We start from the raw sequence: 18,428 nt of genomic DNA on the forward strand, positions 1-18,428 counted from the left end.
CAGCTACAATATCCTCTATACCTCCTTACATATTTCACAGTCAGTTGTCGGTACCTCAAAAAACCTCCTTCAACTTGGACAGATATACAGTATATGTAACCCGACCCCTCAGTCTACCTGGGAGCCAGAGAGATTTTAGACTGCTTGCCAAACCCACATATGGTTGATGTAGAAAATGAAACCGTGAAGTTTTCTGTCAAGACCGACAATTCATCTTACCTCACATACTCCACATTTACTAAATAAAGAACAACAGGGCTTTTAAATTGCATTAATAAATGCATAAATGTTGTCTAGATAATTGTTCGTTGTTGTAAACAAAACCCACCGAACCCAAGTTGTTTTATCAGTGTTGACGTGACACCAGCATGCAGTACGGTGAAGAGGCCTGCAGGCAGCACACCTGTAGAGCATGCAGGTATTCCATACCTCAGCTAACCCGTGCAAACTATAGCCATCAATACATTCTCACCTTATCTTTTTCCAGACAGTGGCAAATGAACTGCTGAGAAGCCATCCATCAGAACCAGGAATGCACCTTCTTCACCTGGTATGTGTGTGTGTGTGTGTGTGTCTCAAATAAAGTGTGTATACTGAGTAGTTATGATTATAGGGGCCCACGGCTGTGGGGGGCCCCCCGGCGATTTCAACCTACTGGCTGAGGCCAGCCTAAAAAGACGCTCAGGACAGTTGACGGTGCTGCACGTTGTCACAAAAGCTTATCAGTTGCATGTGTTTTTAAGCCTTGCAAATTTAAACATTCAAACTAGTTTAAAGCATTCAAGCACAAAATGCGAAATAACTTAACTGAGTGCTTGCGCGCTGTGTTTGTGTTGTCTTAACAGGATAACTAACTCTTCTTCGTGTTATGTCTTAAATTAAAGACAAATTTCCTTTCGCGGACAAATCAAGTGTATTCTATCCTATCCTATCCTAAATGAACGTAAACAGTTGAGAAAGACATCGGATGTGTATCATTATATTGGATGTATTGTCTCTTAAAGTGACCGCGCCTAATTTACTAGCTGCTGTCGGTGTCCAATCCAATCCAAGAAATTAAATGAGAGACAATCACTCACAGCTCTTTACTGAATTACTTTGTAGTTTTAACAAGAATTAAAATGTAATTTAAACAGTGAAGACTAGGCAATGATATTTTACATTTGATTATTCAGTTTCTGCACCTGGACACCTACAAACTTGGAAAAACCTTAAACATTTTTATTTATTTGTGCTATTACACAATTTTAAACAGGGCCCACGGGTACAACCAGAACCACGGCCCCGCAAACCCCAGCTACAGCCCATATATATGGCAGCAGTTTTTATATTCACAGGTCTGATGTCTGAGTACAGAGTATTTTACCACTGAATCATCTAAATAATGTTAGTGTTTAGCAGAATATGAAGTTATTACATCAGCAGTATGGAATGTTTGACCACACAAATACTTCTGCTTCACTGTACGTTTGTATTTATCAGGCTGTGTATGTGTGCCCTTGCCGTGCACTATAGCAGTAATTGGAGAGTTGTTGGCAGCGGGCAAGGTTGCCATGGAGATTGCAGTCAATTGTGCTGGCTTTCCCCCAGAAATTTTGTAAACACGCTTCCTTCACACCATGCCAAGCACTGCTACCAGTCCTCATAGACAACTACTTATTCAAGCCTTGAGACGGAGTGCTGCTAAATATTTTAATAAAAGTTCTAAAAATGTAAAAAAAACATAACTTTGTCAACACATCTTGTCTTTTGTAGTTGTCTGTTTCATACCATACAAAAAGTACTGTGTGTTGTTAACATATATTTCATGATTACCATGCTAATATACAATGGTTTCTACATGGTATTTGCATCTGTTTCCAAAAACCATAATAATACCATAGTACTTTTTTGTATACAATTTAATACTACATTTTATGTACATTGACAGAAGAGAGTCTGGACTCCTGCATAACAAAGGACAGATTGGTACATAATGCCTCTCCTACACACAAAGAAAAAAGATAGAGAGTGAGAGTTCAGGCGTTTCAGTTCAGTTAATTTCATGGTATTCACAGGCTCCCACAGGAAAATATAGCTATTTCTGTGTATCATTGTGGTGACTGGTCTGAACTGCTGTACCATTCTCGGGGCTTTTATACAGACTCTATTTGAAATGGAATCTAAATGGAATTTCCTCCTACAAGAACGTGCTTAATTTCTGAACGTAACACAATAGGTTATAGTTACATTATATTAGGGATTAATTCAGGGCAATATGTTATTTTAGCAGACATGCTAACATTAAACAAGCTTGGGAACAAGATACCAGTGGCACAAGGGAGTAACTACGCTTCCCAAAGTCTGAGAAGTGGACTGAAGTCAGAGGAGTAGAAACACAACTATATCTAAGAAGGTAGTTCAACAGTAGCTGCAGTCGACGGCGGAGACACAGACACTTCATCTGCAGGTTTCGCATTTTTCTCCTCCTCCTCTTCCTCCTTCCTGTTTTCATCATTACCATCAGTGTCATCATCTTCTTTATCGACTTCTTCTTCAGCCAGAGTTGCAGATGGACCGTTCTCGAGATCTCCACCCTCATCTGTGATGAACACCTCTCCATCCCCGCTGCCCGGGGTGGAGGAGCTGCGAAGATCGTCTCCATTTGTTTTCTCACCTGAGGAGTGTAACTCAGCCAGGGGCAGCTCACCATCAGGTCCCCCAATGCTGGGAACTTCCACTGGGCTGAGGTTCCTCGGTGAGCTCCCAGGCTGCTGGGAAGAGTCAGCATCTCCATCTCGAACCTTCTTGACGTTGAAGGTCATTGGAGAGACACGGAAGGACGAGCTCTTGGAAGAGGAGCTCTTTGGGTGGTTGGGGATGAAGCTTTTCTTGATCTTCTCGCGCTGTTCTGGAGGCACGATCTTGTTGATCTTCTTCTCTAGGCTGCTTCGTGAGAAGGCCTTTTTTAGACTATCCACCTTCTTCAGACTGGAGCGCTTAAACTTGTCAGCACGAGAGCGCTCCACACGTTCGCTTCCCAAGCCTGGGAAGCTCTCTTCATGCAGATCTAGCGAATCATCACCACCCTCTGCCAGAGGACTCGTTGCTCCTTTTTCCTCGTCGTCATCGGAAGAGAGGCTGATGGTCTGCAGGCCTTCATCTTGAGAACAGTTTAAATCAGTGAGCGGAGTTGGTGCAGATGGACCGATCTCATCCTGAGAGGTGGAGGCCAGGCCATCTTTAGTAAGCAGAGTGGAGGGGATTTCATTGTCCTCCTGAAATTGGAGAAAAAGAAAATGAATTTAACAATGACTGAAAGGTTCAGTGTGTAAAGGTCTGCCTTTAAGGTTACAGTACAGTACAATTCTAATATAACCTGTATTTAAACGTTAAACGTTGCATTTTGCAGACAATTTTAGCCAATAACATTGCATTGCAGTTTATCAGTTTATGCATTCTGTGGGAATCGAACCCACAACCTTGCCATTGCTAGCAGCATGCTATACTGTAAAGATTAGTTTCAGATCCACACACTACTTTTGTACTAATAAACAAAACAAATAGATGAGTCAGTTTGTCTGTTGTTTTTTTTTAGTTATATTGTGCAATCTACTGAAAAACCTGTTTGTTGCAGAGCAAGCTATACCCAAGGCATGTGGAGGCATTGTGTTGGAATTACTCCAAACCAAAAAAAAAAAAAAAAAAAGCAAGAGGTTGAGGTATACTGTTCCCACCAAATTCCTTTTAAAAAGCTTTGATTTATAACTTTCATGTATTTCTCTCATCAATCTAAGTCAGGATTTTTGGGTATACTGCATAGCTCAATATATGTTGAATGCAATCATTTTTATTCCTTCTTTCCATCTTTTGCATAACTAAATAAGCATTCAATCACTGAAATAATCAACAACAAAAAGATGACCAAATATGCCACACCCTTTCAAATGTCTCTCTGACACACAGACAGCAGAATATTCTCGTATCGCTGCTCTCCCCTCACACACGCAGACCCCTGACACACACCTCAGACACGACTGCTGAGGTTTACAGGGGTTATGCTTCACGTTTAAGGAGTAAATTGAAGATCTGACCCTCAGGGAAGGGCGGATTAGCAGCACGAATGGAGCTTTTGCACGCTCACCTGCTCCCTCCTAAGGGCACTAAGCACACAATTCAGAGCACCTACCATATATCTCTCCAAGCTCTAAACATCTAAATGACAGATTTGTGACTGTATGCCAGTGTTTCAGTATGAAACTGCAAGTAGAAGTATATGCTGAAAATTGTGGAGTATAAACAGATCTTCAGATGCTCCGGTCTCTGGAAAATGTATATTTTACAAGTCAAGGAATGTTCTACCCTATAAATCACTCAAGTTTTTTAGCTGTGTTTAGAATTAAGCTCACTAATTCGAAAGAACTGTTCATGTTCCTTTAGCCTTTAATAAAGATAGTTATTGAGAGCTCTCAGTTGTTGGACATTCACTTTATTATATTATATGCACTATAAAATGGAATAACATCATAATGTAAAGACAACCTTATCCCCATCCCCTCGCCCTCGGCCACGAAACTCTGTGCCATTAACAAGAAGCTGGTTTACAAATTCCAATGAAGGAATGCAACTCCTATTGTTTTTTTACATTCAAGAAATAATCCCAATGTCTTGCTGATTAATATGAGAAGAACCTTTTCCAAAGGTGCATTTCTTAAAATATGTTAATTGTTATTTTCAAAAAGTGGTCCAAATGGATGGTACTCATCTTTAACATTTCGCCTTTGAATAGCCAGTCTCACCCTGAGGGCAGAGATCCAGTCCAAACCAGTGTTGACTCTGGGCTAACCAGTTCTTCATGAGCAAACGTACAGAGTAACACCCCTCAAGTTCAAGAGCTACATGGAAACTAGAGCTGGGAGTTGGCTGTGTTCGGTTACTTCTATAAAAGTATCAGCTTTTAATTTGTGATAACCTGGTAATGGCTACATTTGTATTCTATTTCATAATTAATAATAGAGTGAAACTCAGGCAACACCTTTATATTATGTTTTCAGTCCACTATATAAGAACTGCAATTTACCAAGAACCTACACAGATGGGATTTAGGGAGATGTTAGATAAATAATAAAAACCCGTTAACTCTGTAAAATGATTCCCTGTTGAAATATGTTGATTCAGCTCAAATCTAATTAGTTTGTGCCTTGAGGGCCTTGTCAGATAAAAAGTGCACACATGAAATATATCTCCAAAAGCCTGGGAAATTTCACACAGTAGTAGGCTGACCCCAATCTGAAGGCTTTATTAAAAGTGTCTCAACAGTACAAATTTCATTAAAAGTAAAACTAATATATATCAATATAATGATGCATATTTTACAAAATCCTATGGGAATGACATCAGTCTAGTGACAATTGTTTTCTCTGTTCACATTTTGAATGGAAGAAGGGAGTCTCTGTTTTGTTAGTTTCGCTCTTCATTTATCATTTGCATTCTTAGTTGAAGCTGCTCCAGTCTTTCTGATCCTGCTCTGTATCCACCTTTCTTAACATTTGTTTCTCAGCCCTGTCTCTTGTAACACAGTGATAAATCAAGACATTTGCCATTCAGATTTTGACCTTTATCTAAATACACAATGGCCAGAGGAAGAGAAAGAGGAGGGGACTGAAGGATAGAGAGAGGTTTTCAACTTTTGAAAACATTGTGTCACATGCTGATACCCCTGCTTCAGTGTGTAATTGGAGCCTGGATAATTAATGCGCCCCGCTGGAGGCCTCCGGACTTTTTGGAGTGGAAACATCGAAAGAGATGAGAGAAATGGTGTGTGTGTGTGTGTGTGTGTGTGTGTGTGTCTCAATCAGGCTCGTAGGATCTGAACAGACAACACAAGGGCAGCAGAAAGCACAGGAAAGAAGCAGAGGAAAGACAAATATAAGAACAATAGAGGACGGGACTATTAAAAAGAAAAGACACAAAGGAAGGATGTGTCACTGCTGGATGTTAGCAGTATTGCATTTGTTCTTGCTAAGGGAAAGTGTTGTTTTGAGACAGACATGAACATATGCCAGGAGCTGCTCTCAAAGTCTGTCACTACAGAGTAAACAAAAAGGAGAACCATGATGGGTTAATATAAAAAAAACAAACACTAATATAACATGCAGTGGTATTTTACTATTATTTATATACTATTATAGCTTTTATTAATATTTGAAATTCGCTTTTATTAGGTTTATTTTTATTTGTTTTAATTTTTTTCCAGTTTCATTTTAGCATTTCAACCTGTACTTATTTTAGTTAGCTGCCAAAGCAATTCAAATTTTACTTAGTTTGTTTTTCATCTAATAATTATATTTTATATTTCAGTTAGCAAATACAAGATACAATACAGATTTATTTCAATTAGCAAAATACAAATGTGTGTCCAACATTTATGAAATGCTAAAAATATATAATACAAAAAAAAAAAAAATCCCTAAATATTACAATACTGTTCTGCCATGAAAAACAAAACAAAAACTGACACAATAAAACAACAAAAGCACAGTACACTGTCTTTGAATTTGTTTCTTCTCATCCAGGGAAAATGATTCTGCAACTGTTAATATTCCCATGCAAATCTGACTCAGAAAAAGTCTACACCATCTGCACATGTTTGGATTGTCAGTAAATGGATGTCTAACTAAAATAAGGACTGAATTGTATGTCTGTTTTCTCTCTCAGATTAATTATGTAACACATTTATAAGATTTTGAAGACATAAAACACATGACATACAGCCCACATGTGACGCCCCATCAGCCTTGGCAGGATTTTGTGTAAAAAAAACAAAAAACAATAGACCAGACACATATGTGCTCGCTCATCCGTTACCTGTTTATAATGTGTGGAAGAAGTTCAGGGAATCTTTGGCCTTGCTCCAGATGGAGAGAATAAGTGGAAAGCAAGAGCCAACTGGCTTGAACACACAGTTCAGTGAGATGCCGGGCAAAGCAATGTGCTATCAAAGCCTCCGATCTGCAGCACTGTGCTGAAAACTATGGGAAAGTGATATTTAAAGGGCCATCTGTGGACTCTCAACTGACTGAATTCGGCATAGCAGAGGTTTACTGCCCTAAAGAACTGAAGAGTATTTTTTAGTTTTTGTTTTGAATTTAATCAAATTCTGACCTATTATTGTCTGAGCTGATGAGAAGTGAGCTGTCTAAAAGAGGGTTCTGATTCCATCTCATTCTCTCTCAGGTTTATATATAAAAAGCTTCATTGTCTCTGTCTGGCCGCTTGAATTAATCACATGATTAGTCATGCTCCCTGAAGTATCATTTTTCTAATTAGACTGTATTTATTTGAGTGAGTCCAATAATACCTGCAGAATGAGTGTGTCTGGATCATTTCATCTTCACAGGGCTTGACTTTTCAGATCTCAGCCTTGACGTATTTCTTAATTAAGCGGTAGGTTTGGATGGGGCATATCAAATGGCTTTGTCGGGTTGAACAAATAGCCAATAGGCTTTAATTATAATAAGCAGTGAACCATTGCTACTTGTTAGGCAGTTGCAGGTGGTATTTATAATTCAGGGGTGGGGCATTCTCAATCCTCAAAATATTTGATTGGACAAACATCTGTGCTGTGCAAAATGAGTCATACCGCACTTAACCTTGATCCTTCGCAAACGTTAGGCCTACTGAGCTGCGTGCTGGAGGAATCGTGGCTAGGAGGCAGGAAAGTGCGTTTAGCAGTATTATATGAGCACACTTCTTCTGAAATTCCAAATCAGCTCTGTCAAACATTAGGGTTTTTTATTTATCCATGAAAATATGAGCAGAAAAAAAAGGAATAAAAGCAGGCTACAGTCATCATCAGTTAGAGTTTGTACGCCGTACGTTGTCAGTGGAGTGATACGAGAGACATGAAACTACCACAGAGTTGGAGGTTGCTAGGGCAACAGTCAAATATACAGTTTGGATGTCATTATACAAAAATATTTGACTGCAGAATGCTGCGATTGGCCAATAAGAATCAAGCATTCCAAAGCATTGTAAAAAACAAACAGCTGTATGTTAGCACAATGGTAAAGGGAGGAGTTGAGTTGTCAAACCAGAAATCCAGCACATTGAGCTGAAACATGCCCGAGCAGAGAATATCTCTCTCTCTCCCTCTCTCTCTCTCTCTCATACTTCAGTTTGTTTTCCATTGTTCTCATCCAGTTCATTCTATCTGTTCCTCTGCTGTTTCCTCCACCATCACAATCTTTTCCCTGGCCTTGAAGTAGTCATGCTTTGTTTTCATAGTTCTCTTTCTTTCTTTCTTTTCCCCAACTCTGTCTTTCTCTCAGATTTCCTTTGAGGTGAATCTTTGTTGGTTGAGGCTAGGAGGCAGGAAAGTGCGTTTAGCAGTATTATATGAGCACACAATCTGAAATTCCAAATCAGCTCTGTCAAACATTAGGGTTTTTTATTTATCCATGAAAATATGAGCAGAAAAAAAAGGAATAAAAGCAGGCTACAGTCATCATCAGTTAGAGTTTGTACGCCGTACGTTGTCAGTGGAGTGATACGAGAGACATGAAACTACCACAGAGTTGGAGGTTGCTAGGGCAACAGTCAAATATACAGTTTGGATGTCATTATACAAAAATATTTGACTGCAGAATGCTGCGATTGGCCAATAAGAATCAAGCATTCCAAAGCATTGTAAAAAACAAACAGCTGTATGTTAGCACAATGGTAAAGGGAGGAGTTGAGTTGTCAAACCAGAAATCCAGCACATTGAGCTGAAACATGCCCGAGCAGAGAATATCTCTCTCTCTCCCTCTCTCTCTCTCTCTCATACTTCAGTTTGTTTTCCATTGTTCTCATCCAGTTCATTCTATCTGTTCCTCTGCTGTTTCCTCCACCATCACAATCTTTTCCCTGGCCTTGAAGTAGTCATGCTTTGTTTTCATAGTTCTCTTTCTTTCTTTCTTTTCCCCAACTCTGTCTTTCTCTCAGATTTCCTTTGAGGTGAATCTTTGTTGGTTGAGGGTGGAGCTTGGGGAACAGCATAGGAATCATAATGAAAGGACATCAACCGTCATATTTCATCCTGAGCTTAAAAATATGCAAGAATTCATAAAATATTGTAATTGCGATCTGAATCAGTATATTCTCAGATTACAATAGCCAGAACAAATCTCTGACACACACACAAAGAGCACAATAAGCAAACACATTTTCTCTCACTATCAAAGCAACACAATCAAATTTACATGAATGCTCTTTGTTGTTGAGCAAACTGAACTACGTGCATGCACTGCATGAAATGGAAACAAATCTTTAAGGAAATTATGCTTTTGACTGATGAAAGAATGTGTTTTGTTGTATAACCCAGTGTTATTGTGCAGAATTATCAGACTGACTTTGATTTGATAATCAGAATATGCGCCGTTATTATAAAAAGCTTTTCCTCGTAACGGGAGGGCCTGTAAACACTAGATATCGGGTTGTTTTTCATTCTCCTACCCCGAAAGATTGTCACTTTCCCTCAATTCACATTTGCATGCCCATATTTGTTTTTACCTTTCATTGAAGATCCTGATCTTGAGGATTAAACATCTACCTTATGCGAAAATGCACAATTAAACACATGCCGATGACTGGTCAATCATACGTGGCATTATTTGGATCTCAGCAGACTTACATCATCTTAATGAAGGCGTTCCATGGCATCTCTGGGCCAAAATAAACCTTGACAGCATTCAACAGGATTTCAGAGGGTGAACTAATGAGGGGAATCGGAGTGACTACAAAGATGTAAAAAATGACAGTTGTCAGATGTTTTTGTGAACGCCCACTGCAGAAACATCTCAAAACGTTCCTTCCTTCAAAAACATAAAAGCAATAAAATATGTTTTATGACTATCCATAAAAGCCTCATGTTTGCCATCAGTCATGCAGCTTGCCAAGCTTCACAAGTCATGGTGAAGCTGTTTAAGATGCATGTTTTCCCTTATAAGTATAGAAAGCATAGTCTGCGAGGCTTCATGGAAAACATGCATTCATAACCAATCTAGATTAGCAAAAACAGCATAAACTATGAGCAGTTGTCTAGATTATTGCTGTGAACACATTTAATGATCTTTTCACAAACACTGGCAACCACAAACACAAAAAGGCCAGAGTTACTGCTGTGAAGAGCCTCAGCACGTAGAACCACATTTTTCAAGAATCAACACTGATGTATTTTTGAGAACACAGAAAGAGCAGTGATGCATTAAACATAAACAAATAGAGGCCTAAATGGGCAGTAATTACTGCAGATCATTAGTGCTTGTTAAGGGAAACAAGGCAGTTGACTAAACTGTCTCTCTCCCACACACATACATTTTCAGTGCCAAACTCAGTGTGCTTACTGCATTTTTTTTTCTTTCTTTCAGAGGGCCCTTGTGTGTTCAAACCACACCTTCCATCTCCAAATGCCTTTGCACGGTGCACAGAAAGTTTATAATTACCACACAGGCGGGTGAGCATCGTCAGATGCCAAACAATGAAACAAAACAAGCAAATGCGCAATCAAAGAGCAATAATACTCTTCCAAAACAAACTCCTGAGAGCGAATGGATTTGCGATGGCTCTCGCTTGTGTTTGCATTCTGTGTTTACTTTCAATAGAGTGTCGTTCCATAGAATAATACACCATTGTTTTAATGGCCTATGGTAATTGGACATGCACATCACTTTCCAGGAACAAAAAGAGAAAAGAAAAGAGTCTTGACTCAAAAGAGCCAGTGAATTAAAGATCATTGGCATATAGCATTGATGTGCAAAAAATGTGAAACATCACCTGCAGCTATAATGCCAAACATATGTCAAAGTCCCAGCGCAAGAAGGGAAAGTACATACCTGTGCTGTTCTGTCACTCCTTGAGGCACTTTACCACTTGGGAATGTGCGTATCGACCAAAATATTGTATAAGAACTAAAGCAACTGACGATGCAAGACTTTAATAATAAAAGGGTAACTGTGAGATAAAGTTTAAAATAAGAAAGTCTCATTGTGAGATACAAAGACACAATTAGAGGAAACAAAGTTGCATTACATGAAACAAAAAGCAATTGCAATTATGAGATAAAAAGTCACATTTATCCTTTTTTAATATTTAGTTTTACTCTGAGGCGGAAACTTGGTTCCATGCCTGACAATATCTATTAACACACACACCCCTTCCTGAGACTTACTAATTGTGTGTGTGTACTCTATTGCAAACATATGCATATATACACTACTGTTCAATGGTTTGGGGTCAGTGAGATTTGTAATGTTTTTTTCAAAGTAGTTTTACGCTCACAAAGCTGTATTTATTTGATTAAAATACAGTATATAGAGTGAAATATTACAATTTTGCTGTTTTCTGTTTGAATATGTTATTATTATTATTCTAAATTTTGAAAACCATTGTACTGCTTAATATTTGATGCAAACTGTGATACATTTTAGGATTTTTAGAAGTTTAAAAGAAATCCTTTGTTACATTTTTAATGTCTTAACTGCAATTTTCCATCAATTTAATGTGTCCTTGCTGACAAAATGTATTCATTAATTTCTTAAAAGAGTGGATTTCAGTAGATTCACAATACACAGCAGGAGTGCTAGTGTGTGTATGTGTGTGCATAGCAAAGCTTTTCTTTTCATCTTGCAGCACACATTCCCAAATTAGATATTATTATCTCCTGCAGCAAACTTTCTGCAAGCCTGCACTCATGCCAAAGTGTTTTAACAGGCTGCATACAGGCTGATTATCACTTTAGAAAATCACCTGCTGCTAGATCTCAAAGGGAACGGTTAAGACTTGGGATCAGCCATTAGCTGCGCTGTTCAGCCCCATGGCCTTCCTCTCTGACAGCTGGATTAGTCAAGAGTCATCGCCCCGATAATCAACTCTCTCTACTATGATGGAGTGCTTTTGTTAAAAGACTTTATTAAATGCAATTTCCTGAAAAAGTTTATAAAGTAAATCATTTTGAATTAGCATGCTTAAGATGAGTCTTAGAAACTGTTAACCTCAGCCTGTTACTTTGATGAAGAAATAAGAAATCTTCTTATGGGAAATGGATCCACTTGAGACATTTTATGCTAGGTAAGGCCTTCATGAATGATCAGGCGTTGACATGAGGGATTAGGATATGAGTCTCAAAGGAGCTAGATAAAAGTCTGTGTTTTCATATCTATTGACGCTCGCTTTGACATTTAGCTCATTCTGCTATTGAATAACATTTGCCTCAGGAAAACTGATTCCCAGAAATCATTTTGAAAAGCAGAACTCGTAACACCCCAAAGAAATGCCTCTACCTGCTTCTACAAGTCAAAGATCACTGTCCCAGCGTGTAAAGCTGCATGTGGCTCGCTCCGGGGCAATCAGATAAGAATACTCTTCTAAAAGCACGAGCCTGATGCAGCTGCTTAAATCAACACGACGCACCCTTCACATTAACCAACCGGCATAAAGTATAATAGCGTTTCCTAAGTGTGTAAAATTGCATTGCCTGAACATACAAAACACCTCACCTCACCTAAGATTAGTGCAAACTAAAGCACAGGTCACAAAGCTGGTTTAGCCAGAAGACCTGACTTTACAATCTCAGTTGGTTTTACATTTATTTGTAAGGAGAGACTTTTAATCAAACAAGCCTATTGTAAACATAGTAATCTTTGAGCTATATGGTAAGGAATTATGAAAAATGTGAGAGTTTGCGGGGACCTTAGCCATAGAATCTCTCGTTTTACATGCATACTGCAAGAATACACATTCTTAGACACACACACACACACACACACACACACACACATTCTACTGCAATCTTTGAATCTGTTTAGGCGTCATTGACAAAAGGGCAAGAACATGAACTTTTCCAGCATACTTTATTTTTAGGTTAAAAAAAGTTGTGTATCTGTATATATCTGTATATTTTTAACCAACTGATCATCATTTTTTGAAGTAATGCACCACTTTTAATCCCCTTTTCACCATTTTAAGACACACCTCAGGACGTTTCAAGGCATTAAACTATACTTGTTTCCAAAATGTGGACTCTAATAAGTATGGGATATCACTAATTTTATGCTTATTAATGTTAAATATCTTTGTATTATTAGAGGGGTCACAGTAAAGGAATGTGGATGTACAAGCTGATTTACAAGATATTCATTCATTCATTCATTCATTATAATAATAATAAACAAAAAAAAGAATTGGCAGGTCCTCTTCATTTTTAAATATGTAACATTTGTTTAACACATAAACTGATTGTTTAACACTGTAAACTGATGTCCATGTTTTCTAACAGTGTTACAACCAACCCCAATTTCTGTTGTTCTGACACACACACACACACACACACACACACATTCTACTGCAATCTGCCCAAATTTTTAATCCCAGCTGCTTTCACATGAAGAATTCCCATGCACTTTAGTTTCATTCAAGATACTGCACACGTGTCCTGTCAAACATCACTTAAATTCCTTAAAAACCCAATAAATCTAACTTATTTTGTACATAATTTTGCAAATATTTAAGACAGTGCATTTATTTTCCAAAAAAAAAAAGAAAAATTAAATGCAAAATTGTTGAATCAGAGAAAAAATGACAAACTATTGAAACGATTTGTTCGCTATAGTTAAGTTTTAAGCATTTAAGTTTTCTCAGGTCTATAGAAAAACCTCATTCAGACATATTTCTCATATGTATGTATATGTTTGTGTAATGTCTTTCTATTTAATTTCTATGTAATTTATTCCTGGGTTGGCAAAACTGAATTTTCAGCAGCCCTTACTCCAGTCATCAGTGTCACATGATCCTTCAGAAATCATTATAATATACTAATTTGCTGCTTAAGAATCATTTCTTATTATTATCAATGTTGAAAACAGTTGTGCTGCTTAATAAGACACTACCATTCAACTGTTTTATAGTTCTTTATAGTCTATTTTTTGTTTAGAAAGACCAAGTTTAGAATAGAGAGAGAGAGAGAGAGAGAGAGAGAGAGAGAGAGTCTTTGATAAATGAATCATTTTGAATTACCATGTTTAAGTCCAAGAATCTCCACATATTTACATTATTTTTGACATGTATTTTTCTTATGAGGTTTGTCAGGTGTTAAGAACTTCATTTAGACACATATTTAAATTTGTTCATCTTCAAAGCGTTAAAGGTTCCTCAAGAGTAGAAAGATCTCATTCTTCTCACCTGAAAGATGAGCACTTTAAAGTGGTTTCTCTTGAGCAGATGGGCGTGGTTGGCCTCCAGATGCTTCACCTGGCTGCTCTGTCTATCCAGGCGCTCCCTCACCTCCTTCACATTGAGGCCAGTCTTGCGCGAGCGCTCCAGCAGCTTGGCCACGCTGTTGGCGGTGGACATGTGGTTCTTGGCGAGCCGGGTCACATCACCCTGCACCATCCTCACCGCCCCCTCCAGCTCGGCCTGCTTCTTCTCCATCTTCCGCTGGTTCTCCTGCACCGACTCGATCATCACCACCAGCTTGTCGAGCAGAGCCACCACCGTGATGGCGCTGATCTGGCCACCAGGGGCCGTGGGGCTGGTCGGAGACTTGGAGCCCAGGCGGGAAAGGGTGTGGATGGGGGAAGAGGGCACCGAGCCGGGACTGAAGCTGGGAATGAGGAGATCCTGAGCATCCTGAGCATCTGGAGCTGGGGGTGTCGGGGTGCTTTCCTCCCTGGGTAAGGTGGCCGTGCTTTGCTCGGCGTGAGAGGAGTCTTCACCCATTCTGGAGTCAACAATGGTGGTTTTGAACGACAGGGTTAGACTGACTCTCACAGACACTCTCCTGCCTTCTGCGCCTCTCTAAAAACAACATTCCCAACACTCCACTTAAAAACTCCCCACACACCCAGGGGAGGGGCCTGGTTGCCATGGTATTTAGCCCAGCCCATCAGAGTAATGTGAGTAAAGAGTGTCAGTGTAAAATTGTGCCACCGCATGTGTGCTTTTTCCCTCAATGCAATTTCAGTATTGTTTGATCAGCTTGCAATCAGTCATGGGTTTGATAATGTTTGTTTGTCATATGTATGAAATGTCCCCAAAAGACATATTTTGACAACACCAGCAACAGTTTGTGTGAAGGAACGGGGGTGTATCAGTGTCTGTGTGAATGCACCTGAATGTCTCTTCATTTCTTCATGAATCTCTGCTGGCGTTTCTCTTCTCAGCTGTCCGGCCGACTTGGGAAATGTCACACGGGGAAATATGGAAATCAGTGTTTGAACAGTGAACTCAGCTCATCTGTGGCAGTGACACTATGCCAGACTCAAACACCACAGACACACACACACACAGACACACACACACACACACACACACACACACACACACAGACTGCATGAATGCTAGGTTTAAGGGATATCTCTTCCAAAAATGAAAATTCAATCATCATTTGCTCTCATGAACTCATATTGTTTCAAACCTATATGACACAAAAAGAGATGTTTTGAAGGATGTTCATGCTGCTATTTTACACACACTGAAACTGGATGGAGACCAGAGGCTGTCAAGCTCTATGGTCTTCATTCACTTTTATCATATGGAAAAGAGCAGCTTAGTTATTACAGTTAACTAAAACTAAAACCATAAACTTTAAAAATAATAATAGTAAAATAAAACTTAACTGAAATAAAATATAAAAAACTAATTTTATTTCAGCAACATTCCTTATTTTCATTCAGTTCAACTTGATGTACGAAAATGACTAAAACTATAACTGAAATAAAAATGAACTAAAACCAATCAAATATATTATAATAAATAATACTATCTCTATGATAAAATAACACTGGCTTTTATAATACCTTTAATGCTAATTGTACAGGATGGAAGTACAATAAACAAAGGATATCCAGTAGACAGCTCACAGTAATCATAATCATAAATTGTGCATTAGGGTAAATTACTACCTGTGCATCTTATGATTTATTCTAGGTTTTAAACCCATGTCAGACTTTGAATGTTTACAATGTATTGAATCTTGCTCAATAGCCTGAATGAACAGAGAAGGAAAGACACTAACTCATTCATAGATCCGTGACCATGACAGAAAACATTGTGAAATAAATGCCTCACCTGGAAATCTGGTGTGGTGCTCGTATCAAAGATAAACACTTCACATTATTCTGTTTCGACCAGAGGTCATTTTCTGTATAATGACAATCAATAGCGACAGAATAACATGCATAACTTAGATATCTGTTTGGGAGTGTTATTAAAGGGCAAGGATAAGAATCTAACATAAAATAAACTTTATCTCCCACATCCGTTCATTTCCTGAGACTGAGGCGAATGCCTCCCTGCATGTACAAAGAAAAACACTGCTAATGTGTTCTATGTTGTGGTTTGGTGGGGTATGTGTATTCTCCTGTCGTGTGCTCAGACTAGGCCTATAGATACAAAGTGAAAATCATCACCCATGACCCCACATCCACACATGGACATCGAAAGATAAGTCATGCCAATACAAATCATATTATACTTAAAGGGATAGTTTACCTAAAATCATTTACTGGCCCTCACATCGTTCCAAACATATAAGACTTTCTTTATTTTGTGGAACAAAATAATTATTTTGAAGAATGTAAAAAATCAGACATTTCTGGTGACCATTGACTTCCACTGTTTGGACAAAACATTGCTTCTCAACACATCTACTTTCATGTTCCACAGAAGAAAGTCAGTCATACAGGTTTGGACTTACATGAAGGTGAGTAAATGACAATATAATTCACCCCCCCCCCCCACACACACACTTTTTAGCTATCCCATTAAAAAAGCTTTCTTATTTAAGCTTAATTAAGCTCAAAACTGAAGTTGAGCCACTGATGTCACATGGACAGTTTTACCGATGTCCTTACTACGTTTCTGGACCTGGGAACATTACAGTTGCGTTGCTGTCTATGGAGGGTCAGAGAGCTCACACATTTCCTCCAAAATATCTTAATTTGTGTTCCGAAGATGAACGAAGGTCTTACGGGTTTGGAACGACATGATAATTAATGACAGAATTTTCATTTTGGCTGAACTTTACGCTATTCCATAATCAGCCATTACATAGTGCAGTGAGGCCTGACCTCTGCAGGTAGAAGGTACTCACTGCACTTAAAAAAGAAAGAATAAAATAAGTAATATAAAATTAATCAATCAACAAATTCACTAACTCGGAGTTTAGCACTGGTATTTCAAAAACCCTGTCAAGACCACAGAACCTTTTACGCACAACACCTGAAAGCTGAGAAAATAAGTGCATGTTATGGGTACAAATTATTAAATTTGTTGGACCACATGTGACAATGCTTCAGTAAATGAATGCACTTCTGCAGTTGGATAATGATACTGTAAAGCATCTCGGTAAAGTGTAGTTTCCTCTCAGCTATGTAAAAACATCCTGTTGTTGATTCTATTTAATGAGAGTCTGTAGATCTGTAGATCGTCTTTCTTATTAGTTTCATATTATTGGTGACTGTTATTGTCATTAATAGCGTTGCATTATTTGTGTTTCAGCTTGAAAAATGTCCGAGTATGCAAAGACATGTCACTGCAAAACACACTAAAGTTATGCATATGTTATATATAATTGCTACCTTTGTTTGAAACTTGGATGGCTTCGCTGGTATCAGGTTCTTCGATATGACTGTTGAATGCAAATTGTTCGGTGCCTGGTGAGAGATTGCGCTTGTGGCATCACAGTAATGAGAACGAAAAAGACTTCAGCCTTCATTAGCCGAATGATAGCAGACAGATTTATTTCTCTTGCCTCTGGGACCTTTTGACCAGTGATGAAAAAAGCAGTAGATGGTAAAGACATCTGGGAGATAATTTGACAAATTTTCCTCAAATCTTGACGGCCCTGAAGAACAGTATTTTTCAAAGCCCTCCCAACCACCCACATTAAATGCCATTCCCTTGCCTTATTTATTTATTTTTGTAAAGATCTTCAAGAATGCAACAAGAGTGTTTCCTATTTTATATACAGTGGTGTGAAAAAGTTTTTGCCCCCTTCCTGTTTTTTTAATTGTTTGCATATTTGTCACACTTAAAAGATTCAGATCATCAAACACATTTTAATATTACACAAAGATAACCTGAGTAAATATAAACTGCAGTTTTGACATTATGATTTTCTTTATTAAGGGAAAAAAGCTGTCCAAACCTGCCTGGCACTATGTGAAAAAGTAATTGCCCCCTAAATCTAACAACTGGTTGTGCCACCCTTTGCAGCAACAACTGCAATCAAGCATTTGCGATAAATGGCAATGAGTCTTTCACAGGAATTTTGGCCCACTCTTCTTTGCAGAATTGTTTTCATTCAGCCACATTGGAGGGTTTTTGAGCATGAATGGACTGTTTAAGGTCATGCCACAGCATCTCAATCGGATTTAAGTCTGGACTTTGACTTGGCCACTCCAAAACCTTAA

At 38.5% G+C, this 18,428-nt stretch overlaps 1 protein-coding gene across 1 annotated transcript; it reads right to left on the reverse strand.

The window, feature by feature from the left end:
• Positions 1-1,472: 1,472 nt before the first annotated feature.
• Positions 1,473-14,876, reverse strand: LOC107670717 (serum deprivation-response protein-like). The gene is made up of 2 exons (XM_016463430.1): positions 14,197-14,876; positions 1,473-3,257 (listed from the first exon to the last, which is right to left on the reverse strand). Exons 1-2 carry the CDS (start codon positions 14,731-14,733, stop codon positions 2,388-2,390), a joined length of 1,407 nt encoding a protein of 468 aa, XP_016318916.1. The 5' UTR covers positions 14,734-14,876; the 3' UTR covers positions 1,473-2,387.
• Between the last annotated feature and the right edge of the window lie 3,552 nt (positions 14,877-18,428).

This window comes from Sinocyclocheilus anshuiensis, unplaced genomic scaffold, assembly GCF_001515605.1.
Source record: "Sinocyclocheilus anshuiensis isolate Anshui unplaced genomic scaffold, SAMN03320099.WGS_v1.1 scaffold1278, whole genome shotgun sequence".
Classification (NCBI taxonomy): Eukaryota; Metazoa; Chordata; class Actinopteri; order Cypriniformes; family Cyprinidae; genus Sinocyclocheilus; species Sinocyclocheilus anshuiensis.